The sequence below is a fragment of the Bos indicus genome, chromosome 18 (genome assembly GCF_029378745.1).
Source record: "Bos indicus isolate NIAB-ARS_2022 breed Sahiwal x Tharparkar chromosome 18, NIAB-ARS_B.indTharparkar_mat_pri_1.0, whole genome shotgun sequence".
NCBI classification, from domain to species: Eukaryota; Metazoa; Chordata; class Mammalia; order Artiodactyla; family Bovidae; genus Bos; species Bos indicus.
This window is the reverse complement of record NC_091777.1, coordinates 3,259,723-3,285,742: the sequence shown is the minus strand read 5'-3', so window position 1 is coordinate 3,285,742 and position 26,020 is coordinate 3,259,723. Positions and strand designations below refer to the sequence as shown.

Genomic DNA, 26,020 nt, shown 5'->3' with positions numbered 1-26,020 from the left:
GTTTTCCAGCATTCTTTTATCAATAGAATACAAATCAGATTCAGTAGCTTAATCTTCACTCTTAGAAAAAAGCTCTTCATGACAACTAGGTAAGTTTGGGGGAGGGGAGTTGTTTTGTGTGTTTTTCCATGAATGCCCTTTTAGTTTTTGTAATATCATTCAAATGAGACCACCAGTGTCAATACCTCTGGCTCCAAACCTCCTTCCTTCTGGGCAGCAGGAATGGTGAACATGCTCACACAGTCTTTGCTGAATTACCAGCTGGGCCTCACAGTGACAGGAAGGGCGTCATGAAGCCACTTGCCCCCAAGGAGAGGGTCACTGGCTCTCCCAGGCTGCTCCTGGCTTCAGGGCACAGAGCCAGAGGACAGAGGCCTTGCTCTCACAGCAGGGAGAGAGTGATGCCAAGTTTCCCAGGGCAAGTAATATACACGGATGAACCCGAGAACTGTCCAGTCCACCCTTCGCATCTTTAGTTAATGATGTTTGGTTTGATTTGTTTTCATTTTCTTGAACCATCTGTGCTAGGCAGGGTTGGCCAGCTTTGTTTCAGGGTACCTTCATCTCCCAGCCAGCAGTCGCTAAAGCTCCTTCTTCACACCTATTGGCCATGATCCATAGTCATACGTTTACCTTATGACCCATTGTGGATCATGGTCATAAAGGCTCTGAGGGGATCCCAGCATGCAGAGAAACTGGATTTGTTCACGGTTCATCCATCATTCAGCAGTGGGGCTGGATGACAGAAGCCTCATGAAACAGTCTACATTTCTGAATGAAAAAGCTTCTTCAGCAACCCCTGACTGGCAGATTAAGGAAAGAGACTCTACTTAGCCTTATCATTTTTTCTTGCCTTAGAGATGGAGGGTGGGAATTGTTTTTGGTGGTCGGTATGCAGTGCTTAAAAATCTTCTATTTATTAAAGAGAAGCTATGTTGTGGTTATACAGATTACCCAGCTGCGGTTAACATATATGAAAACCATTTCCTGAGTGCAGTGAAAAAGAAAGTGTTCTGCTTTCTCTACCAGACTACGTGGGAACAGATATTCCTCTTTATTGAAATCCATTGCATTGCTTTAGCGAAGTGACACCTCGGGCTCAGGCTGGAAACAACCCCCTTCTTTTGATCACCCTTGTGCAGGTAATTGCTTCCCAAGGACTCTGAATCCTGGATTGTGAGGGGTGCTGTGACAATGGGAAAACTGTGGATGATGGTGTGTCCTAGCTTTTTGAAGACAGGCGCTGCCCTGGGAGGGGGACAGGTTGGGGTCTGGGCCTCATTGAGTTGCCCGTTGAGTGAGCAGGACAGCACCTTCTGGGAGGCCAGAGGAGATCCCCTGGCCAGGGAGCGAGTGCCGGACAGTGCAGCTGCCACGCGGAGAGCGGTCTGGAGTCAGGGACCCCGAGGCACTCCAGGTGCAAGAACACGACCTGTGTCACCACTCAGCCTCATCTAATGAGAGGACCGTCAAGCACACCCCTCTCCAGACAGAACTGCGAGGTGTCAGGAATCAAGCTGTGTCCAGCGTTCATATCCTCCTCATTTGCAATTTAGCATGCTTGTTTAGTAGCAGTGAGAAGTTGAGGGATGGAGGGGGAGTGATTTTGCAAAATATATGCTAGCTAACTCATGTGTGTTTCATCTGAAGCCTTGTGGTTAATGTGCCCACACATTTCTAGAAAGGAGCACAAGCATGACTCTTCAGTGAACGCTCCCTGATCTGACTGAGCACACCCCCACATCCTGAGACTCTAACTTGATCTCAACCTGGGAGGTGGCCAAGACTTTAAAACGTATTTTATGTTGACATCCTCAGACATTTTCATGAAGAGAGAGAGACCTGCCTGAGAAAAAACAAGCTGGAAGTCAAAGAAAGCAGAATGCTGAGGTGTAAGAAAGCACGCCAACTCCCGAGTCAGCAGTTAGCCAGAACAGCCCAGTCGGGCACATTTGTCTTCCGGGCTCCACACTTTGCTTCTCACTGGCTGCTGTCTCTGGGAGAGGCGTTCTTCTCCTGCCGGGATCAGGGGATCAGACCGGTCAGGGTGAGCGGGGCTCCTGCCCTCAGCCCCGGCGGGTAGTCAGGGTAGTCTGGAGCCGCCTGGCCTGACTCCGTCTCAGGGAGGCTCCAGAGCGCCCCCCGAGAGGGGCTCGCCCTGCTCTTCTCGCCTCTGCCCCAGGGCTGTGACTGGTTGGCACCCAGATGGAAGCAGTGTCTGGAAAACAAGCTGTGCCTGCCTCAGTTGAGCTCCCAGGGTTTGCCTAAAGAAAAATGCCATTATGGGCTTTGTTAGGAGCTGTATTTAATAATTTCTTTAAAAGTCTGTCTCAGAAATGTAAATGGTCTGTTTGTGTTGGTCAGTACATTATTCTCCCCAGCTGCGCCTGATCATGCAAATTAAAGCAACAGCAGCACCTCTGGGGAGAGGCCTCCATTTCCCGCCCCCAGGCATAATCCTCACTCCCAGTAAATAGAACATTTCCTCCTTGGAGAGCCCCCTGGCCTGCTTCAGGCCCCAACTGTTCTAACATGGTGGCAGCTCTCCCCTGCCCGCCCTGGGCCCCGCCATGGGAATGGTGTGAGGAAGGAAGTTCCAGAGCAGAGGCAGGAAGGGATGTGGCATTATCTCTTTCCCAGGGAATGAGATGAAACCACATGGGAGTGGGACAAAGGAGAAGGGAAACAGAAAAGTATCATTTCCTCAAGGCCTGGTGGGCAGCCCAAAGGGTTTTTCTTTGCCACTGACTTTGCACTGACTTTGCTTAACCCTCTGCACACCGGGCCTCTGACCCTTGAGAAGAGAATCCAGATATCAAGGTGAATGCTTCTGTGTTGGCCAGGGACTCTGTGCTCACCGTTGGCAGTCCTAGTTTAGGACCCTGCTGATGATCGTAACCCCTGGCCTTTCTCCAGTTAGGGCTTTTTCACTTTTTGGAGACTTTCTTACACCCAGAGGTGATGGGGCATGAATCACCCCCCAAAAAAGAAAATGTGTATATAGAGAGAGAAGGAGAGAGAGAAAGCAAATGTGGCAAAATGTTAAAGTAAAAGTGAAGTCGCAGTCGTGTCCGACTCTTTGCAAACTTGTGGACTGTAGCTTACCAGGCTTCTCCGTCCATGGGATTCTCCAGGCAAGAATACTGCAGAGGGTTACCATTTCCTTCCCCAGGGGATCTTCCCGACCCAGGGATCGCACCCAGGTCTCCCACATTGGAGGCAGACGCTATTGCAGTGAAGAGTATTTAGATAAATAGTTGTTCTCTGCTTTCAACTTTTCTGTCAGTTTGACATTTTGAAACTGGAAAGTTGAGGGGAAGTTCTCAGCAGACCACGTTGGCCTCCTTGTGCCATCACATTCCATCTCGCAGAAGCAGGAGCGGACTGGGTGCTCTAGAGCTCACCCACCCGCCTGACAACGCAGGCCTTTTACATCTTCATACAGTGTTTTTCTCTGCATTAAGTGTGTGAACTAAGCACTGCAAAGGCCTCATGTGCGCCAAGGATTGGTGTGGAAAAGGACCCATTCTTTCCTAATGCTTGTCTAACTTTGACCCGCCCTGAAAGGTCTGAACTAGGCAGATTAATGAAAACAAACAACAATAAAAACAAACAATTGCCTTCTGTGCCAAGGGTCCCAAGCCCACTGAGCTGGTTTCAGCAGAACAATAGACCAGCGGAGGACTGTGCTTCACAAAGAGGGGCATTAACTTTCTCTTGGCATATGATGCTAATAAACTGCTGCCCAGCTGCTCAGTTAGCTGTCCCAGAGAATAAGTCCATTTCAGTGTTGTTTGAGAGTCTCCAGCCACAAGTTACTTGTCTCAGAAATACTTGACCTTGATCATAAGAGAGACCAGAGACTGTGCAGTTACAGGACTCCTACTGCTTTGAGGAGCTGACTGTGGAGGGATGGTGTGTCTTCTGTAGGAAGGGCTGCTCATTTAAATAGAACCAAGTCAGCTAAAATAGTCCTCCCAGCAAGCAAAACAGTCCTGTGCTTAACAGATAGGGAAGAAAAAGTTGGAAAGGGCTTTCTGTAATAAAGTATTTTGGAAGAGCTTACGGAGAAGGCAATGACACCCCACTCCAGTACTCTTGCCTGGAAAATCCCATGGATGGAGGAGCCTGGTAGGCTGCAGTCCATGGGGTCGCTGAGGGTCGGACACGACTGAGCGACTTCACTTTCACTTTTCACTTTCATGCATTGGAGGAGGAAATGGCAACCCACTCCAGTGTTCTTGCCTGGAGAATCCCTGCTGTCTTTGGTGTCGCACAGAGTCGGACACAACTGAAGTGACTTAGCAACAGCAGCAGAGGAGCTTAGAATTCAGGGCTTTTGCTACCAAAATCATCACCTAGCTTTCACAGACATGCTGTAAAGATGGAGAGCAGCTGAAATCATATCAGACAAAACTTAACTTCCTTTTACTCTTGGATTGGCATAAGATCAATAAAACAGAGTTAGCACACCGTTTTCTATTTGTACAAAAACTATGAAGCTGCTACTTGTTGCCAGCTTTTATTTCACCTTTTGCTGGTAGACGCCTTTTTTCTTTTTCTGTTTTTTTTTTGGCTGGCAGTGTATCAATGTCAGTATTTCTGGTTTTCCACTTTACTGCGCCCAATGTCCCATAGAATACTGGCAATACAATGTTGGGAAGTGAATGGGATTTAAACTCTTTTCCTAATGTGCCACTGGCTTCCAGTCCATTTCCTTGAGTCGTCTGGTCTTGGGCTTTGGGAAGATTACTTAAGAGACTTGCACAGGTGGGGAGTGAAATTGGCCCAGGGACTGGGGCTTTACTTCTCATTCTTAGGGATTTCAGCTTAATCCAAAGATGATCTGCAAGAGAACAGGCAGACGGCTCTCACTGAAGAATTTCTATCATAAACCTTCTTTGCATTTCTCAGGAAGAACCATGCCAGTTCCAGACCTTTGTATGGCTCTTAGACCATGGGTGAGCTGCGAAAAGTCCACTCCTGCCGTGTAAACAGATGCCAAATACTAAGGAAACTGCTTATCTCTGCCAAGAAATCTTAGCTCCAAATAATTTGCATTTTAGTGGTTACGCAAGTTGTGAGCCGGAAGGCAGACTTGAGTTGGGCTGTGAGCGTGGAGGTTCCAGGTAGAGTCAGTGGCGCTCCCAGGCACTTGTGTTGACCTTGTCCTTGCTGGTTCAATTTTGGAGCTTCCTTTTCTTTGCTGTTGGTTCAAATGTAGTGTTAAAAACTTCTGTTATAAGAGAAAATTCATTTGCCCACTGTCAAATCCTATTAAACATGTAGTGGTCACATGCCATGGCAAGGCTTTGTACGATGCTGAGTGAGCCAAGAATGAGTAAACGTGGGTCCTGTGTACAGTGAGCTCCAGGACAACAGGGAAGATAAGAATATTCCCCCAACCCCCAAAATCAGCAGTGAAACTGGAGTGTGGAAGGGATGGCCAAAGGTGAGCTGTCCTCATCTCTCGTATCAGCAGGGTGATCACAGCACTGAGTGCTGACCCAGGTCTCTCTCTCACTGTGCACCTGGGCAGATTTCTTAACCTTCTTAGAGTTTAGTTAACACATCTCTAAAACAAAGAGCTTGCATTAGCCAGCCTCTCAGCTGCTCCTTCTTTCGTGCCCTAGTAGTATTTGGTCACAATTTTTTGGTATAATCATCTCCTCCACCAGATTTCTCCTAGAAGCCAGGAATTATGCTTTATATATTTTTGTATCAAACCCTAGTTCCAAGAACACTGTCTGGTGTACAGTAATTTCTGAATAATCTCTGTGGGATGTGTCCAGTGAACGGATGGACTCTAAATTCATTCCCAAACCTCAAATTCTATTCTGTGGGACCACTGGGCGCCTGAGGCTGATTTTAAAGATCATGGGAAAGATGTTCCCACTCTTTCTTGAGAACCAGTTGCTGTTCTGGTTCCTTCCTCTGTCATCCTTTCTATTTCTGTTTAAGAAGTTATTTTTCCAGCTCCTTTCCAGTACATCTTATAAATAAATAGCAGGATACAGAGCTTCAACTGAACATGGCCAGATAAAGCAGTGTTTTTGCTATGGAACAGATCAGTTGGGTGAATCTGTGTCCATGTTCATGGGACTGGAACAAAGAAAACATGTTACTTTAATATCTTTATAATAGACTTAACAGGATAGACTTTATCATTTAGTTACAATGAATTTTGTTAAACCTACATTTCAGGGGCTAAAAGGCAGCATAAGTTCTAGCAGATTATCACTGTAAACTTTGAATTCAGAAAGGAAAAAGACAACAGTCGTTTTGCCCTTTTATCGTTTTTACTTTTCTGAGGTTCTGAATCTTCTTTTGTGAGGTCTTGGCTGGTGTCTGGTGTTGGGGCAGGTCAGCAGGCTTGGCGTGGCGGGACGGGAATTGCGATAATTGCTGACTGATGGGGGGTGGACGGAACGCACAGAAGCGAAGGCTTAGTGAGGGTCTCTCACCAGCACGCTGCGCGCTCAGCCACACCATGATGGCACAGAGGCCAACTGGCCGTGCTCCTCAGATGGGACTAGTGTTCACACCAAGCATATGATCGTTAGGTCAGCAGAGCAGGAGGAGGTGGTTGAAATGTCACGCGTTACGTGGAAAACATCTTGGCAGCAATATTCTGGACGCGTCTGAATATAACATTCTGGATGCATTCTGAGGGAGCAAGTGCAGAGGCCCCCTGTGAGCTTCGGCCTCTAAAGGTGGGTGACGGTTCTCTTGAATGTGGTTTCTGTGACACAGCTCACCCCACTTTGGAACCAAGACTGGAAAGTCTGCAGCTGGGGAAGGGGTTGAGCTGTCAGAGCCAACTTTCTGGTAGTCTCTTGCCCTTATGGCTTAGGATCCAGAACAAACTGTGATGCCTGAAGCTGCTCGGGTTCCTGCTGACAGCAGAGAGGTCAGCAAGGGAATTAGGAGTCTCCCCTTTCCCTGGTTGCCCAGTACACAGCTGCTCAGTGCCTGTGGGACGTAGTGCTGGCTCACCATCTCCTAGCCCAGCCGCTGTTGTGAGGTGGGGCGTGTAGGGCACGGCGTGCTTTGCATTTCCCAGTGGGGCAGAGACGCTCCCAGCCGCAGCCCAGAAGCTATCTGCTGCTGCCTGCCTCAGCTTTCCTGAAAGCCTGATGGATGAACCTTCGCAGCAAAGAGGGGGCCAAGGTCAGGGTCGATCTGCCTTCCTGAAGGCTGCGATGGACTGACGCCAGGACTGTGCCACTGCAGCCCTGTTTCAAGATGGGAAGCGATATGAGACCCCACGTGCCAGACTCCAGGAGAGGTGCTGGTCTCAGTGATGAGGCCGCCAAGTGTTTCGGCTACTGCTGTAAATGTGTCGTTCACTTTGCTTTAGCCTCAAATAAAAGGTGGGTAATTTTGCTTTTGAGGCCATCAAATTAGGAAATCATACACTGTGTTAATGATCCTGTGCAGGCGGACCTGGAAGCTTTTCCATAAAGCGTAATAGAACAGGTGACATTTTGCTGATGTTTACTGGTGAACAAGGCAAAGGGGGGTTGTGACTGTTTTCCTTTTCTAGCACCCTCTTCACTGCTATGTGCAAAAATCATTTTCCTGTTGTTGAAAAGATGGTGTATTCTGGTAACGCCATCAGAGCTGTAGGCTAAGGGGAAGAGATGTGTACAAAGTCATGGTGTTGCCCAGATAAAATGGGGAATCCTGAGTTGCTGAGAACTGATTGGCAAATGTAAGTGGAAATTCCTCCCCTTCAGTTTAGCTCAGTTTAGTCACTCAGTCGTGTCCGACTCTTTGCCACCCCATGAATCGCAGCACGCCAGGCCTCCCTGTCCATCACCAACTCCTGGAGTTCACCCAAACTCACGTCCATCAAGTCGGTGATGCCATCCAGCCATCTCATCCTCTGTCGTCCCCTTTTCCTCCTGCCCCCAATCCCTCCCAGCATCAGGGTCTTTTCCAGTGAGTCAACTCTTCACATGAAGTGGCCAAAGTACTAGAGTTTCAGCTTTAGCATCATTCCTTCCAAAGAACACCCAGGGCTGATCTCCTTCAGAATGGACTGGTTGGATCTCCTTGCAGTCCAAGGGACTCTCAAGAGTCTTCTCCAACACCACACTTCAAAAGCATCAATTCTTCGGCACTCAGCTTTCTTCACAGTCCAACTCTCACATCCATACATGACTATTGGAAAAACTATAGCCTTTACTAAACAGACCTTTCTTGGCAAAGTAATGTCTCTGCTTTTGAATATGCTATCTAGGTTGGTCATAACTTGCCTTCCAAGGAGTGAGCATCTTTTAATTTCATGGCTGCAATCACCATCTGCAGTGATTTTGGAGCCCAAAAAAATAAAGTCTGACACTGTTTCCTCCCCTTAGAATTTCCTAATTTAGAAGTGTTCTGAATACCTTTTATTCTAAAAAGTTCTAATCCTCTCCCACTAGTTGGTTCTGTGGTCCAGGTAACACTGTTGCTGTTGGCAACTATATCCCCGTGCTGGAGAGAGATTTGGAAGATTTGGAAACCCAGAACTGAAGTGTCCACACCATACAGAGCTGGCACAGGGCAAGTCGTGTTTCTCCTGAGCATCTTTGTTAGATTCCCGTCAAAGCAGAACCTTGGGGAAGGCTTTGAGTGCAGGTAGCTTATTTGGGAAGGCGTCTCAAGAAGCAAGAGTTGAGGGAGCGGGGGAGGTGAGGCCGGGGAGGGGGAAAAGCCAGTACAGGCGTGTGTGTGTGCCCAAGGCCACAAGGGCTCCGCGTCACCGGGACTTCTGAGGAGCATTCAAGTGTGCCTCCTGCAGCCGCCTGTGTGAGCACAAGAGCTTGGCCCGCTTAGCCACCAGCTCCCCACAGTCATTCCACCACAGTGCCTGTGACACATGGACAGGGTTGGAGGAGGCCCTGTGGCCAGAAACGAGAAGCCTGCAGGTATGCGGTTTTGGTGAGGTGTCAGCAGTGGCCCTGAGCGTCCTCAGAGCTGACTGGTGTGGCCGCAGCTGAGAGTGGAGTCCCTCAGGCACGTGTACAGGAGCAGGGCTGGACGGAAGAGAACCGGGGCGCTCTTGAAGCTCCAGCAGGAAGTGTCTAATCCAGAGAGTGCGGGAAGGGCTGGGAAAGCCTCATGCAGGAAGTGGTTTCCCAGCTGAGACAAGACCAGAGAGGTAAACTGCACGGTCGGGATGGTGTGGCTGGAGCTTTGGCTGCAAAGGGAGATGTGGTGAGAGAAGGTCAGGAAGAACTTCAAGAGTGAAGGCGTTTAGACTTTATCGTAAGAGCAGTTGGGGGTCAGGGAGGAGATACTTAAACAGAAAGATGTGATAAGATTTGTATTTTAGGAAACTCACTCTGAAGACAGCATATATTAATAGAATCAATGCCGTGATGGGACAAGATAAAAGTCAGGGAGACAAGTGAAGAGGCTGCTGAATTATCCAGGTGAGAGAAAAAACAGAGCCAGTATAGTGCAGCAGGTGAGAAGTGGAAACATTGGAGCCGTATTAAGTTTCCTCATCCCTCCTCATGCTCTGTCCTGGTAAAATATCACCGTCTGCAATGCAGGAGACACACGTTCAATCCCTGGGTCATGAAGATCCCCTGGAGAAGGAAATGGCACCCCACTCCAGTATTCTTGCCTGGAGAATCCCATGGACAGAGGAGCCTGGTGGCCTACAGTCCATGGGGTCGCACAGAGGTGGACATCATTGAGTGACCAAGCACACACTCATGCTCTGTTCCTGGTAAAATATAGTCTGTGTGTGGATGGAGAGACTGCTGTAGGGACTGAGTTATCTGAGTATGAATTGAAAGCTCATTAAAAACTGTTTGGAAAATTCATAAGCAAATTGGGAACAAAGTAGCCATTAGAAAATCTCTCAAGTAAATACACACACTCGAGGTGAGAGCACAGCGCCCTACACTGAGGGCCAGAAAAGCCTTGTTTTATCCTGGATCTGCATCTGCTGTTGGTTTGACCTTTCTGTATCATTTAACCTCTCTACTCTTGGTTTATTTGTCCAACTCAAAGTGAGGACAGTGACGCCTGCCCAGCCTCTTCTGAGTTGATCTTAAGCTGACAGCATATAGTAGGGTATGACCACGACAGGGAAGCTAACATCCCCTCCACCAGTATAAACAGAATGAGAATGTGGAAGGTAATTGTCCAGCCCCTAGAGTCTTGTGTTCACTGTGGACACTGGCCTGTCGCCTCTCTCCAGGGCAGAGGTAGTAAGCCGTCCCTCCCCAGCACTGTGCTGCAGGGACGTGGGACTTCAGAATAGTTGGTGAGTCAAGATCACCTCGAAGGTTCCTCCTCCACCTCTGAGACTTGGTGCTCCTTTTTCACAGGCATTAGGGAGAATAAGATGAGAAAATGGCTATGAAAAGCACTTGGAGAATTAGCCTTCTAGACAAGTGAGGGTACTATTACCAGTGTTATCAGTAGGCCTTGTGATGTTAGCTCATAGAGTTTTAAAATGTTTTAACTCTGTTGCATATTCCAGTAAAGCAGAAAATGATTTCTAATTTTCTGTATGCTGGTATATAACTTGTTTTACTTTCTAAAGAGACCAAAAGCCATGTTCCTTCTGTAATTCCTTCTTGTAGAACCTTCTTACTAGCTGCAGTCTGTTTTGCTTATTTGAGCTCACACATTTAACATTGACTGGAAACATGCGACCTGCCAGGACTTGAACTTGGGCATGTAGGGTTTCTCCCGCCGTCCATGATAGCATCACCAGCAAGCAGAGCACAGGCTGTACATTCCTTGCTCTCGGGGTGAGGAATGTTCTCCACCTCCTGGGAAAAACCAGGGTCCTGACTCACAGGAGTTGAAAGGAAACGATCTTAAGAGTCTTTCAAAGCTGTTATGACTTCTTGCTCATCAGTGTTGGGATCTGGTTCTCGTTGTCCTGAAAGGATTCCCTGGGGCTTTAGTGCACAGATGATGACAGTGATACAGGGCGGATAACATTCACGCTGCACCTTTGCTCTGTGCCAGGTGCTGTCTTAAGCACTTTACATAGAAGAGGTATACTGCCCTGTGAGTGAGTGTTCGTTTTGTGGATTAGGAAGCCAAGGCAGATGTATTGATAGTTAAATAACTCGCCTAAAGTCACATGATTCAAGTTGAAATATGAACCACGGCATGTGATTCTAAAACCAAGACTGAGTCATGCTGGACTTCTCCCTCCTTGCAGGCAGAGGCCTGTCCGTCATACACACCAAAGAGAGGTCTTTAGGATCTCCTATCCCCAGCGCGTTAGAGCGGTCGGAGGTATTAAGCAGGAAAAGCGTATTAGAATTCTGGTCTCTTCACTGTGTTCTCCACCAGAGAGGAAGTACCCTGGATGCAGACATGGCTTCCATTAAGATGCGTAGCTTGAATCTAGGGAGCCCCATGCCAGTCAGAAAAACCATTAATCAGGAGATTAGAGCTTGTACATGCTACATGTTTCATGTTTTTGCTTTCCATAGGTTAAAAAGATCAAGTGGCATGAGCAGCCTTTTGGGGAAAATCGGAGCCAAGAAGCAGAAGATGAGCACCCTAGAGAAGTCCAAGCTGGACTGGGAGAGCTTCAAGGAGGAAGAGGGCATTGGCGAAGAGCTAGCCATCCACAACCGAGGGAAGGAGGGGTAAGAACCAGCACATTCTGTTCCTCTGAAACCCTCGAAACCCTGGGAGAGCTCTTTGTACACACACCACCCAACGTAAGTAGGCGGGAGCTTTTCACGGTGAAATGAAAAATGTGAGTGCTCTGCTTTGTTGCTGAAGCTCTGCTCTCATGTGGGCAGGTCCCTCCAGCGAGGGAAACACTGAGGTGATGGGCAGGGGGTGGGAGGGCACGAGCAGCAGCTCCCTGGGGAACAGGCATGGCTACCACACTGAATCTGCTGACGTGCGGCTCCCGTGAACTGTAAGTCACCTCTTTCGTTCATGTGGTCGGATCTGGCTCACCATATCAGCCTTGGCTGCATCCGAATTATTTGGTCTTCTGAGAAGCCAGGCAAACTCAGTGCATCAAACACAGAGCCAGTAGAGCGCCTAGATGTTGTCACATTGTTGTGGGACTTTTGTTTGGGTCGTCATGGCCCGGGCGGGCCTTCGCCCTTGGTTTCAACCTGTGTGACACACCAGCCCTCAGACAGCATCTGACTATCACGTGTACCCTCCTCTTCACTTAGCAGTACAAAGAGGATGTCCATAAACTGTGCACAGGCATATCCCAGGAGAAATGGTTTTCAGTGCTTTCTTAAGAACCTCAGAAGGAGCCAAGAACAAAGTGACTGCAGAAGTGGGTCCATGGCTCTGAGTCCACTCCCTCCCTGCATGCCCGCATGCCCCGGCCAAGGGCCCGGCGCCCGCCCCCACCACAGAGAAAGGCACGTGGCCCGGTGGACGGCCCGTAGGCCCCTACCCCTCACAGAGAGAGGCGCGCATGGCCTGGTGGACTGCCCGGCGCCCCCCCGCCCCCCGCCAACACACACATAGGCGTGTGGCCCGGCCGTCGGCCCGGTGCTCCCCCTGTCAGAGAGAGGCGCACATGGCCCGGCAGATGGCCCGGCACCCTGTCAGAGAGAGGTGTGTGTGGCCCGGCCCCCAACAGAGAGAGGTGCGTGGCCCGGCGGACAGCCAGTCAACCCTGCCCCTCGCCGGCAAGGGCTTTCCCTGTAATTCGTGTGCATCCCTAAGGCTCAGCTCTTTTGCCAGTAAAACTGTGGTAATAGTACCACCGTTGGTGGTAGTGAGGCTGTCGTGAGACAAAACTTGTGATCTGTGTATCATGCGTGTAAGCATATAGCACAGGCAGCCCTCAGAGGTATGCAGGCTCAGTTCCAGACCAACACGATGAAGCAGATGACACAATAAAGCCTTCATGGGGATTTTTGGGTTTCCCAGTGCACATAAGTTATGTTCATACTATACTGATAGTCTGTTAGTGTGCAAGGATTATATGTAGAACACAATGTACATACCTAACTTAAAAATACTTTATTGCTACAAAATGCTAACAATCATCTGACAATACAAAGTTGCCACAGTCCTGCAGTTTGTACAAAAACAGTATCTGCACATGCAATGTAGTGGAGCACAATAAAATGAGACACATAAAGCCTTGGAGAAGACTCTTGAGAGTCCCTTGGACTGCAAGGAGATCCAACCAGTCCATTCTGAAGGAGATCAGCCCTGGGTATTCTTTGGAAGGAATGATGCTAGAGCTGAAACTCCAGTACTTTGGCCACCTCATGCGAAGAGTTGACTCATTGGAAAAGACTCTGATGCTGGGAGGGATTGGGGGCAGGAAGAGAAGGGGGCGACAGAGGATGAGATGGCTGGATGGCATCACCGACTCGATGGACGTGAGTCTGAGTGAACTCTGGGAGTTGGTGATGGACAGGGAGGCCTGGCGTGCTGCGATTCATGGGGTTGCAAAGAGTTGGACACGACTGAGCGACTGAACTGAAGTGAACTGAACTACCACTTAATACAGACCTTTAAGTGACACTGACAGGTGTTCTGCTAAGGGCTTTCAGTTCAGTTCAGTCCAGTCGCTCAGTCGTGTCCGACTCTTTGCGACCCCATGAATTGCAGCACGCCAGGCCTCCCTGTCTGTCAGCAACTCCCGGAGTTCACTCAGACTCATGTCCATTGAGTCGGTGATGCCATCCAGCCATCTCATCCTCTGTCGCCCCCTTCTCCTCCTGCCCCCAATCCCTCCCAGCATCAGAGTCTTTTCCAATGAGTCAACTCTTCGCATGAGGTGGCCAAAGTATTGGAGTTTCAGCTTTAGCATCAGTCCTTCCAATGAACACCCAGGACTGATCTCCTTCAGAATGGACTGGTTGGATCTCCTTGCAGTCCAAGGGACTCTCAAGAGTCTTCTCCAACACCACAGTTCAAAAGCATCAATTCTTCGGCACTCAGCTTTCTTCACAGTCCAGCTCTCACATCCATACATGACTACTGGAAAAACCATAGCCTTGACTAGACGGACCTTTGTTGGCAAAGTAATGTCTCTGCTTTTGAATATGCTATCTAGGTTGGTCATAACTTTCCTTCCAAGGAGCAAGCGTCTTTTAATTTCATGGCTGCAGTCACCATCTGCACTGATTTTGGAGCACAGAAAAATAAAGTCTGACACTGTTTCCACTGTTTCCCCATCTATTTCCCATGAAGTGATGGGGCCGGATGCCATGATCTTCATTTTCTGAATGTTGAGCTTTAAGCCAACTTTTTCACTCTCCACTTTCACTTTCATCAAGAGGCTTTTTAGTTCCTCTTCACTTTCTGCCATAAGGGTAGTGTCATCTGCATATCTAAGGTTATTGATATTTCTCCCGGCAATCTTGATTCCAGGTTGTGCTTCTTCAAGCCCAGCTTAAGTGGTAGTAGCTCAGGTTTATTTGTAATCTAAATCCTAATAAAGATAGGTGGGAGATTTGTTGGGGGGGCGGGGTCATTTTTCTAGATTAGGTTTCAAGACTATGTGAATGAATGTAGAAGCTGATCAGGATATGAAAATTTTTTTTTTCTAATGACGTTATGAGCTTGTGTAGCTACCAGGCTTCTGGGTTCGTCTGTCAGAGATGGTTTGCCACAGGACAAAGGCAGAAGTGCCAAAGCCATCCGAGGAAGGCCCACGAGAAAGCACTGGCAGGGGTCAGTGTTACCCGGAGGTCTCTGATGCGCGCCCCAACCTCCCCTCTCTGATTCAGCCCGGGCAGCTCAGCCCCACCTCTTCTCGTGTTTGCCCGGTGATCTCAGGCAGCGGAGAAACTGCCAGTGTGTGCCACACTTTACTGCTTCTCTGAGGATTGATTATATGGGTTAGACAATGTTCTTTCTGTTAATAGAGGTCTTGTAAAAGTAAGGAGTGGTGCTGCTGAGGATAAGGGAGAGATAAGAAAATGTCTGGAAGCGAAAACAAGATGATTAAAAAGGACATCTGCCCCAGGAGGGCTTTTCAGGCAATGGAGAATCACATAACTGGGTTAGGGAACAGCCAAGAGCATGGAACTTTTCAGCTCTCTGCTTTTCCCTCGTCTCTGAGCCTTCCCCGCCCCGGCCAGACGATTCCATGGATCTGATTGTGTTTTTCCAGTGCTGATCTCATGACTGCAGTGCTCTGCTTCAGCTCCTCTCACCTGCCCTCTCCAGGGCCCACCCCACACCTGCACTCACTGCCTTTACTGGCTTCTGCTGGCTGATTAAGGGCCCAGCCCCTAGTCCAAGGAAGGAACTGTTTCTCTGGTTCTTAACCTTGGCCAAGCACAAGTATCTTCTGGGTTTTTCCCAGAGTTCACATGACAAAGACATCCCTGTGCACTGCTGAATCAAGAGTCAAGGGTGTGAGTGTGTGTGCATGCACACGTGTACATATACACAATGGAATACTACTCAGCCATAATAAATAATGAAAATGTGGACTTCCTTGGAGGTACAGTAGATAAGAATACACCTGCCAGTGCAGGGGACATGGGTTTGATCCCTGGTCCGTAAAGATTCCACATGCCATGGAGCAACTAAGCCTGTGCACCACAGCTACTGAGCTCACAATCTAGAGCCCATGAGCTTCAACTACCGGGTTCATGCACATTTTAGGGCCCTCAAGCCATGAATACTGAGCCCAAGTGCTGCAACTACTGGAGCCTACACACCCTAGAGCCCATGCTCTGCAACGAGAAGCCTGCGAAGGAAGAGCAGCCCCTGCTGCCACAGCTAGAGAAAGCTTGCATGCAACAACGAAGACCCAGCATGACAACAAAGAGTGAAAGTTTGCCGTTTGCAACAACATGGATGGACTTAGAGGATACTATGCTGCTGCTGCTGCTGCTGAGTCACTTCAGTCGTGTCTGACTCTGTGCGACCCCATAGACCGCAGCCCACCAGGCTCCCCCGTCCCTGGGACTCTCCAGGCAAGAACACTGGAGTGGGTTGCCATTGCCTTCTCCCATATTATGCCTAGTGAGATGCTTAGTGAAATAAGTCAGAGAAAGACTAATACTGTGTGATACCGTTTATATGTGGAATCTAACCTAGTAAATAAAACATAAATAAGCTACATGGGAACATAGCCAATATTTTATAACTATATGGAGTATAACCTTTAAAAATGATGAATTACTGGGGACTTCCTGATGGGCCAGTGGTTAAGACTCTGCTTCCACAGCAGGGGACACCTGTTGTCTCTTGGTCAAGGGACTAAGATCCCACAAGCCATGCAGCATGGCCAAAAAATTGTGAATTGCTGTGGAGAATTCCATGGACAGAGGAGCCTGGTGGTTACAGTCTATAGGGTCGCAAAGAGTTGAACATGACTGAAGTGACTTAGCACAGCACACCTAGAACTTATATAATATTGTGCATCAACTGTACCTCGATTAAAAAAAAAAATCACAGATACCAGTATCTTTAAATCACTCCTCAGGTGCTTCTCAGGTACAGCCAGGATTGAGAATCACTAGACCACAGCAACAAAATTCTAGAAATGAGAGCAAGATAGTCAGCTGCTGGGTGAGCCTTTCCAGCACCTGCATAACTAGAAAGCCGACTGGAGAACAGGCAAGATTTCTGTGAAGAAGTGAGCCCAGTGCCACAGTGTCAAAGGGCAGGGAACACAAGCCAAACCTGAAAGGTCTGTTTGGTCAGGTCCCCAGATTCCCTTGCACAGATGCCAACGAGGGCAGAGATCATTTGGGGAGAGTCTACTTTGAGGGTGGAGAATCCCAGATAGGGTTACCCTGGAACAAAAGTGATCTCTGCTGAAACTAAGAAGGGGGAAAGATCATATTTGATAACATCTCGAATAAGGTACTTGTGAGTAATCATTGGCCTCTACCATAGTTATGAGACTGTGACCTTTTTACAGGCACCATATTTAAATTGTTCTCACATAGAAGAATCCAGATCACAAACACAAAATGATTACAGGTGATGAAAACATTCCTGTAATACAGTCCTGATTAAGATAGAGAGAAAGAGTGAAAGCGCTCAGACATGTCCAACTCTTTGCAACCCCATGGACTGTAGCCCACCACACTCCTCCATCCATGGGATTCTCCAGGCAAGAATACTGGAGTGGGTTACCATTTCCGTCTCCAGAGGATCTTCCCAACCCAGGGATCGAACCCGGCTCTCCCTCTTTGTAGGCAGACGCTTTACGGTCTGAGCCACCAGGGAAGTCAAAAATAAGATAGAGTTGAGGTTAAAAGATTATGTTGTGCTTTTTGTGTTTTGATAGTAATTCTGCTTCAGTAAGTGCTATGCCATCTTTCGCCTTGTAAACCTTTGATACAATTTGAAGCTCCATTGGTCAGTATTGAATTATTGTCCAGTCTTTTAAAAGCAATTTTGCTATCTTAAAGTATTCACAAAAAGAAGCAAAGCACCTTGAGAAACAGCAGACACAGCAAACACCAGGCACAATCAGGATCAGACTGGCAGAGAATTTGGACAATGAAGATAGCAGATACGGATTTTAATACAGTTATGCCTGCTGTATTCAAATAAGTAAACAAACGTGAAAATATTTACGAGAAGAAGAAACTATAAACAGTGGCCCTAGAACTCCCCTTATGGTCCAGTGGTGGAGAGTCTGCCTGCCAGTGCAGGGAACACAGGTTCGACCCCTGGTCTGGGAAGGTTCCACATGCTGCAGGGCAACTAGCCCTGTGCACTACAGCTACTGACCCCCTGCTCCAAGCCCGTGCTCTGCAGCAAGAGAAGCCACCGCAGTGAGAAACCCAACCACCGCAACTGGGGAAGCCTCTTGTGCAGCAGTGAGCACCCTGTGCTCTGTAATGGAGACCCAGCTCAGCCAAACATAAATAAAATTTTGTTTAAAGTGGCCCTGGCAGATTTGAAAAAGACCCAAACAAAATTTCTAGAAGTGAACTTTTTTTTTTTTTTTAAGAAGTGAACATTTTAATAACCATAATTAAAAGTGGAGAGGATAGATTTAATAGTAGTTAGATCATTATCTAAGAGCATACATGAACTGGAAAAGAGCCAGAAGAAATCATCCAGAATATACTTCAGAGAGACAAAAGACAAAAAAAAATATGAAAGAGGGAAGTGAAGCTTCCTAGAGGACAGTGAAGGAAAAGATGAAAGACACCTCTATAGACTTTAAAACCCAAAGAATCCCAAGATAAATAAAATAGAAACCCACACTGCAGGGTGAAACTACAGACAGCCAAAGACAAAGAGAGAAGTCTTAAGAGCAGCCAGAAAAAAAGTGACTTCTCTGAGAAGAAGGGTTATACTGACAGGTAGCTTCTCAATAACAGAACTTCTAATAACATCCCCAAACTGGAAACAGCTTGCTGCTGCTACTGCTAAGTCACTTCAGTCGTGTCCGACTCTGCGACCCCATAGACGGCAGCCCACCAGGCTCCCCTGTCCCTGGCATTCTCCAGGCAAGAATACTGGAGTGGGTTGCCATTTCCTTCTCCGATGCATGAAAGTGAAAAGTGAAAGTGAAGTCGCTCAGTCGTGTCTGACCCTCAGCGACCCCATGGACTGCAGCCTTCCAGGCTCCTCCATCCATGGGATTTTCCAGGCAGGAGTACTGGAGTGGGGTGCCATTGCCTTCTCCAGGAAACAGATGTCGATAAATAGTGTACTAGACAGGAGAAGGCAATGGCATCCCACTCCAGTACTCTTGCCTGGAAAATCCCATGGACGCAGGAGCCTGGTGGGCTGCAGTCCATGGGGTCGCACAAAGTCGGGCACGACTGAGCAACTTCACTTTCACTTTCCACTTTCATGCATCGGAGAAGGAAATGGCAACCCACTCCAGTGTTCTTGCCTGGAGAATCCCAGGGACAGGGGAGCCTGGTGGGCTGCCATCTATGGGGTCGCACAAAGTCGGGCACAGCTGAAGTGATTTAGCCGCAGCAGCAGCAGCAGCAGATAAAATGTGACGTGTTCATGTACTGGGATACTCTTTAGCTACTGGAATGAACATGGGTAAGTTTTGGTGACATCATAACACAAGTTCATGCAGTATGATGCCATGTATTTTATTGATTTAATTCCATTTACACAAAGGTCAAAAATGGGCAAAAACAGTGTGTCCGTTAGGTCAGTCTGTGAAGAAGCAAGTCAGAAAAGAATACACACCATGTATGTCTGTGTCGAGTTCACAGTTAGGCCATCGCCAGGTCAAGAAGCAGAATGCTGCCAGCCTTCTGGAGGCACGTGTGTGTCTCTCACCACCACCCACATACCCGTATCCAACACCCAAGCCCAGCCAGGTGTGAGCCTGCCCACATTTCCACTTTTGAGTTTCTGCTCCTCTGATTGTGAATCATTATAAAGCAAGCTCTCCCAGGCCAGCTTGGGTTTCTCTGGGGTGCTCATCCTCTGTTTCTTGGCTGGCTTTATAATGATTCATCTGCCTTGCCCATTTTATACTGCGAGGGTGTGGTGGTGGTGTAGTTGCTAAGTCGTGTCTGACTCTTGTAACCCCATGGCTGTAGCCCGCCAGGCTCTTCTGTCTATGGGACTCTCCTGGCAAAAATACTGGAGTGGGTTGCCATTCTCCAGGGCATCTTCCCAACCAAGAAATTGAACCTGGGTCTCCTGCATTGCAGGTAAATTCTTTACCGTCTGAGCTACGAGGGAGTTGGGTGTATGTTCTGTTTTACAATAAACTGAATTGAAGTTGAATTCAACTCCTGGCCCTACTGCCAGCCCGTCATGTGCTGTAGCCCCCGTTTCTTCACCTGTGCAGTAGAAACTCTTCAGTATCCTCCCGGGTTTTTTACGGCAATTAGATAATAAGTTGGGGAATGTCTGGCATGTTTACAGATAGGGTTCCCCCCGCCCCACCCCAGTCTCCCCCACTTCCTTTCTCCCGTCTGCCGTTACTGGCCATGCCCAGCTTAGGGCCTCATTGGAAGGCTGGGCGCTCTGTGCCTCTAAACTCCTTCCTGGTGTAGTCCTGCCAAGCCTTCAGGGACACTTATCAGCTGTGGCCTGTACAGCCTGGGGGCATCTCCCCTCAGTCCTGGGCTTTAGGGTATGAGGCCCTAGGCCCAAGTCCTGGGCAGGTCCTCACATTCTCCCCTCCAGGAAAGCACACTAATTCTGTGGCTTAGGTCCCCAAAAAGCTACCCCTGCCTGAGCATCCCACTGAGCTGAAGACTCCTGTAGCAGCCATTTAGTTCACGTCTCCATTTGCATATACAAGACATACCTCAAATTTAACATCCAGAACCAAATACGGATAGCCCCCGCTTTTCAGGAGCTTGCTCTGTGCCATTTTGCTTTTACCAAAAACCTCCATGAATGCTCTCCCTTTTCTCCCTAACTGAAAGAAATCTGAAGGGGTTTCATTTTCACCAAAAAGGTAGTTGCTTCCCACCATGTCAGCTAAGAGAGGTGTCCTAGGAACACTACTTTCAGATAGCAGGGGAAACCTGGGCTTGCTTTCTTTCCATATAGCCTCCTTCCTCAGACTTCTCAGAAAAGGGGACCATCCCATCCACTCAGCTGATGGAAGAAAACCCTCGGAGTCAGTCCTAAAAGTCCAACAGAAAATTCTCCTGTGAAGTACTTCGGCCCCTCCCAGCTGCTTGCAATCCAGTACCTCCTTTCTCCACGTGGCAACCAAAGTGATGTTTTTAACATGCAAACCATTTCCCTCCTTCCCCTGCTGAAAGCCCTTCAGTAGCACTTAGGTCAGCATTCACCTCCTCACTGGGCATTCCACGCCCTCCCTGAGCATCCGCTGCCCACCTCTTACTCTTGTGCCTGCCTGCGGCCGCCCAGCCTCTACTCCACTCCTCAGATCCACCTCCCCAGTTCCTCCTCCGTGGTGGGCTCTTGGTCACTCAGGTGCCGCTCTCTACTCTCTAGCGTAGCCCCACCTTAGAAACCCTCCACCACATCTCTCTGTTTGATCTTCCTCACACTGCCAGCTAGTACGAGTCATCGTGTTTTGTCTCATGTGCAGTCAGCTCCAAGGGCAGGGTCTGGCTCACCTCCCCACCACCAGTACCTTCTAAGAGTATCTGCCCAGAGCAGGCGCTGAGCCGTTGTGCAGTCTAGATGCCCATTCCGCTAGCTGTCAGGCATCCGTGGTTTTGATTGGAACCCAGCAGGATTAGAATTAACCCCCCAGAAAAGAAGGGCGTGGCATGTCAGAATGAGATCTCCACTCAGGCATCTTTTTCGGTCAGCAAAGTTGGTTAAAATGACTGTACCAAAGAGGTCAGCTGCACAGCAAAGACTTGCTGCCTTTCCTCTGAGCCCTGCACTCCAGAACTCAGTCCAGTATTTCAAGATTCTTGTGGCCCTCAGGCCTCTAGCATTGCTTCCCTCTGTTCCTGTAACCGCTCTTACTAGATTCCCTGGCGGTATCCGCTATCAGCCGCGTGTCTCTCCTACTCTGTTGAGGTGGAGGCCAGCAGGCTTAGAAGAGGGATCAGTGCACAGAGAAGGAGAGGAAGCTAGGCATGGTCTTGGCTGCTGCAGCAATCAAACTGAAGGTCGTGGAGCGTGATGATTGGAAACCAGGTGTGTTTGTGATTTGGAGAGGTGTGAAGGAGAGACCAGAGAAAATAATTTTCTTTCTTCAAAGAATCTATCTCCGTGACCCCCAAGAGTCACAGCCTTGAGGTGAAATGGGAGGAGAGCAGTGGAGAAGAAACTTAATTAAAATCAGCGCCCTCTCACTCTGGCCCCCGCGGTGTGCTCTCCTCAGGGCTCGGGCAATGTTGGGCAGATTGCTTCTTTCACTCGCGTGTCTCAGGACAACAAGTCGCCTCTCATCACATCCCTCACAGAGCTCTGTTCCAGCCTCAGTGCCTGTGTTGCTGTTGCTTTCTGGTGTTGATCCGCTTTCCTTCCCAGGTTTGTGCTGCACAGAACGCCTGCGGGCTCTGCTGGGGGCAGAGTGATGACCAGCCGCGAGATGTCCTCATTGTGTGCCCGCTCAGACTCCCTGCAACTGTCTGTGCTCTTTCTCCACACCTCACCCCCGTTTTTTGGCCACTCCACTCGGCAGGTGGGATCTTAATTCCCCAACCAGGGATCGAACCCGTGTCCCCTGGACCACCAGGGAAGTCCCTACTCTTTCTTTTCCTAACCATAGGTCCGGAGACCTCTCGTGGATGGTTATGACTGTGTGGCGGAGCTTTTTTGTCTTCTTTCATTTTTCCTTCCCTCCCCAACAGCCTGGATCTCAAGGAAATTGGTGGCAGAAAAGTAATCTGGGTTGAAAGATCAAAAAGATGACCAAGCCTATTGTGTCTAACGTGGTTCTGAAAGGAAAGGCTCAGCACATACCTTGGGTTTTGGTGCTGTTAGCGTATTTTGTGAGTGAAAGTGAGAAGCTGTGGCCTCTTAACTGGGCTCCATAGGGAATGGTGGCAGGAAGGGATGTCCCCGCCTCCGCCTCCCAGTAGACTGAGCTGAACCAGGCTGGTCCCCAGGAGTGCTGGGCACAGACCAGAAAAGAACCTTTGCACTTGTCAGCTGGTGGTTCTCCTCGGAGACCGTAACCTGCTTACGGGGCCTGAAAACTTCTGCGGCTCAGTTTAAATGGGCCATCCGCTCAGGCCACCTTGCAGAGCCAGCCTTCCCCGCAAGCCCTTCCTCCTTCTGGAGCATTTGGTCTCTTGGTCCCTGTTCCATCTATCCCGGCTCCTGAGGCTTGGGAGTGATACCATCAGGTCAGAAATGGGAAGCACAGAGCCCACAGTGCTCAGTAGCCATTTCTGGTTTTATTGTTTACAGAGTACTTCTTCGTATGGTGTCACTGTATCATCAGAGGGGTGTTGTGATTCTTATTCGTGTTTTCCAACTAAAAAAAATGAACTGCCCTGCCCACAGTCACACAGTTAATGCTGGAACGACCCTCATCCTTGGCACCTTTCTGATCTCGGGGAGGCCGGCAGGGGCTTGTCCAGTAGAAGTTTGGTTTCTGGTCCACTCTTGGCAGCAATCCAAAGCCATCACAAGGATCCTGTTAGCAGCTGCAGATGCTATAAATGGAGGAGTGAAGTCGCCAAACCTGCCGGGATGGCCTTTGTCTTGGTTGCCCTTGAGAATTCAGTTGCCTTCTGCACATGTGCCCCCCTCCGCTGCCTGAGGCGTTCCCTAAACCTGAACTCTTCCTGCACCTGCCTGTTTAGCACCCAGCCTGGCCTTGCTGTTGATGGTTTCAAGGTCAGCTGGACCCGACACAGCTTCCAGGAACCTGTGAGGCCATTATTTATGTTCGGTGAGCATCTTAATTTAAGTATCACTTCCTCTACTTTAAAGGAAAGTCAAAGAGGAAAGACCACAAATGCTCAAAGCCTCGTGCTTCCTCTTCTGTCCCCGCGCTGCGCTCTCAGGTGACCCTGGCTGGTGGCTCTCCTGAAACATGCCCTGAAGTCTTCTCAACCACAGCGCCGCACCCCCCCCTTTTTTTTCTATGGAAACCTGTAGGGGCAGTTAAGCACGCTGCTGTCAAAACTCTGATCCCCACTGTGATCTTCAGCCCGGGCCCATGAGCTGGTGTGTGGAGGGGGGCAGTTGTGGGGCGACACAGCCCATCAGTCATTTCCGGCTCACTGCCCCCACTGGGGAGTCGCAGGGCCCCTGGTGGGGGACGGAAGAGGAGCTTGTTGTGTGTGTCCACTTCCCGCCACCATCTCTCCTGCTTTCTCACTTTTATCAAAAAGGGTCCTCTGCCCCCGGCAATGGCTTCCCCATTTGCCAGGGAATCTGAAGCCAGTGAATGTGTATTTCACTGGCTAAATTTGACAGCCTGACCCTGAGGGCTCACATCAAGCTTACAGGCGGGCCATGCCCTTGTTTTTCTAGCCATTCCGGCCCCTCCGTGGCGGTTTTGACTCAGCTGCCGAGTTCCTGATCCTGGACTAGGTTGTTGTTACAGATGCTCGTAACATGCACCAGAGAGCTCACTGCTGCTCTTGAGTTGATTGCCCTCAGAGTCCTGACTCTAGAAGCTGGCTTCCCAAAATGATGGTGGCCGCTCTAACTGCTGTTTTATGGAGCACCTGCTCTGTGTTAGGCATTGTATGTACACTATTTCATTTAATCCCCGTGGCAGGCCTTCAGAGTAGGGGTGATTATCTTTTTTTTTTTTTTTTTTTTTGGCAGATTAAGAAAAAGAATTAGCCAGGTTAGGAGGCTTATTCAGAGACACAGCCAGCAAGTCACAGGGTCAGGATTCGGCCCCGAGCTGCCACCCTGTCTGTAGTGAGGCACAGGGTTAGTGGCCACAGGCCTGCGGGAGAGCGGGGAGGGTGGGCTGCCCTTCACAGGGTGAGTTCAGCCGAGGAACACAGGGTCCTGAGCTGGTAACGTGCTCACCACAAACGAAATGACCTTGTACTCACAGATGCACATTTTCTGCAGTGCAACAAAGGAGAGATTAGCACAGAGATTCAATTATGTCTCCCATTTTCAGTGGCAATTTTGCTCTCTCAGTAGATTACTTGGCAGAGAGCCCCTCCCCGCAAGGCAAATGGAGCTGTATCCCACCGCTCACTCCCTCACTCCCCGCGGTGCCTGCCACCTTCAGCCTGGGGCTTCCCTCCCACCGTGCCTGGCAGGCCGAGGGGCAGGCCGCCCGCCTTGAGGGCACCCTGAGTATGTGGGCCATGGGCGCAGAGGCACTTGACCTCATTCCCTTGGAGGAATTCAGGGAAGCCTCCTCGGTCATCCCCACGAGAGTGCCCTGGCCCCACGTGGGTGGAGGACACGGAGAGGAGGACGGTGGGGGAAGGGAGGGCCGCCAGCAGGCAGGTGCCCGGACAGTGAGCGCGCGCCACGGTCAGCTGCTGTGTAACCAGGTCAGGCTCCGAACCCGGGCCTGACTGAGCCCCGCTCTTCCCTTTAAACCTGGCTACACAATCACGTTTTCCTGCCCCCAGCTGCTAATGTACTTCCCCTTGATAAGTTGTTGCTTTCTCTTTTTCATTTTACTTTTATTCACCTCTGAACCAGAAAGTTCCTTGTTTAGACCAAATGAGTGGTCTGGATGTTACTGAAAGAGTAACAGCGGCCCCTCTGCCTGTGGTCACCTGCTTGCATTTGCTGTCGCCCGCTGAGCCCCAGGCCAGGTGGGCCCTTCCCCACGGGGAGAGGGGATGCTGCCTGGGAGGCATTTTATCCTACTCAGTCTGCTGACGGGCATCTTTATTTTCTTCCAGGTACATCGAACGAAAAGCTTTTCTAGACCGAGTGGATCACAGGCAGTTTGAAATCGAGCGAGATCTCAGGCTGAGCAAAATGAAACCCTGATGTGATGGGGAGCCCCCGCAGCTCAGTCCTCTTTATAGCGTGAGCTTATGTGTCTGTGAGATGTTTCCTGTGCTTCTCATCGACTGGCTCCCAGCAAGGTCCTTTTTTCTACACTGAATTTCTGTCTTTGTATCTTGATCTCACATGATTTCATTTGTTTTACTTTTAATAGTTTGTCCTTTCAAAAATAAAGATTAAAAAAAAAAGTACAAGTTGATCCTGTGAGAGGCTGGTGAGGATGACGCCACTTGCCTTCCCTTTGTTCTGCTGCGAAGTCCACGAGGCCAAGCCCGTTCCTCGCAGGCCTGTCTCGGCCGCTGTGGAGAAGAGAGCGCGCGGCCCGCTCACCGTGGGCCCGAGAGCAGGGGCTGAGACGAGGCTCGCCATGCTGGCATGACGCCAGGCCCCGCGCTTCTCTCCTGACTGGACTCCTCCACCCGGATACAATGTAAAGATGTAAGGCTGAAAAATAAGGATATGCCATCACTGAATTAGAGATCTTTCTTTTCCTTCAGCCTTTCTCCTCTCCTCAAAGTTAAAGTCAACTTCCCATGTTTCTCATCTCAATAATTCTTTGATTGGGGGTTTGTCAAAGAAAACTACAAAGGACTCTTTTTTTTTAACTCTTTAGAAGATTTAAATTCCAAACTTCATATTAATAAAGCAGTAAACCTCACAACCTGCCTCTGGGGGCGGGTGGGCGGATGTCCTGAGTAACATGGACAGGGTTAAGGGGTAGTAGGGCTCCAGAGACTGGAATTCAGATCCTGCC

The 26,020-nt window shown here is 49.2% G+C and overlaps 1 protein-coding gene across 1 annotated transcript in view; it reads left to right on the top strand.

Annotated features, from left to right (window-relative positions):
- CFDP1 (craniofacial development protein 1) overlaps positions 1 to 25,465 on the top strand; it is a 104,363-nt gene extending 78,898 nt beyond the window's left edge. The window contains exons 6-7 of the mRNA XM_019979626.2: positions 11,460 to 11,618; positions 25,158 to 25,465. Of these exons, the coding sequence (XP_019835185.2) occupies positions 11,460 to 11,618; positions 25,158 to 25,248 (250 nt within the window). The 3' untranslated portion in view covers positions 25,249 to 25,465. The remainder of the gene's footprint in view (positions 1 to 11,459; positions 11,619 to 25,157) is intronic.
- The last annotated feature ends 555 nt before the right edge of the window (positions 25,466 to 26,020 follow it).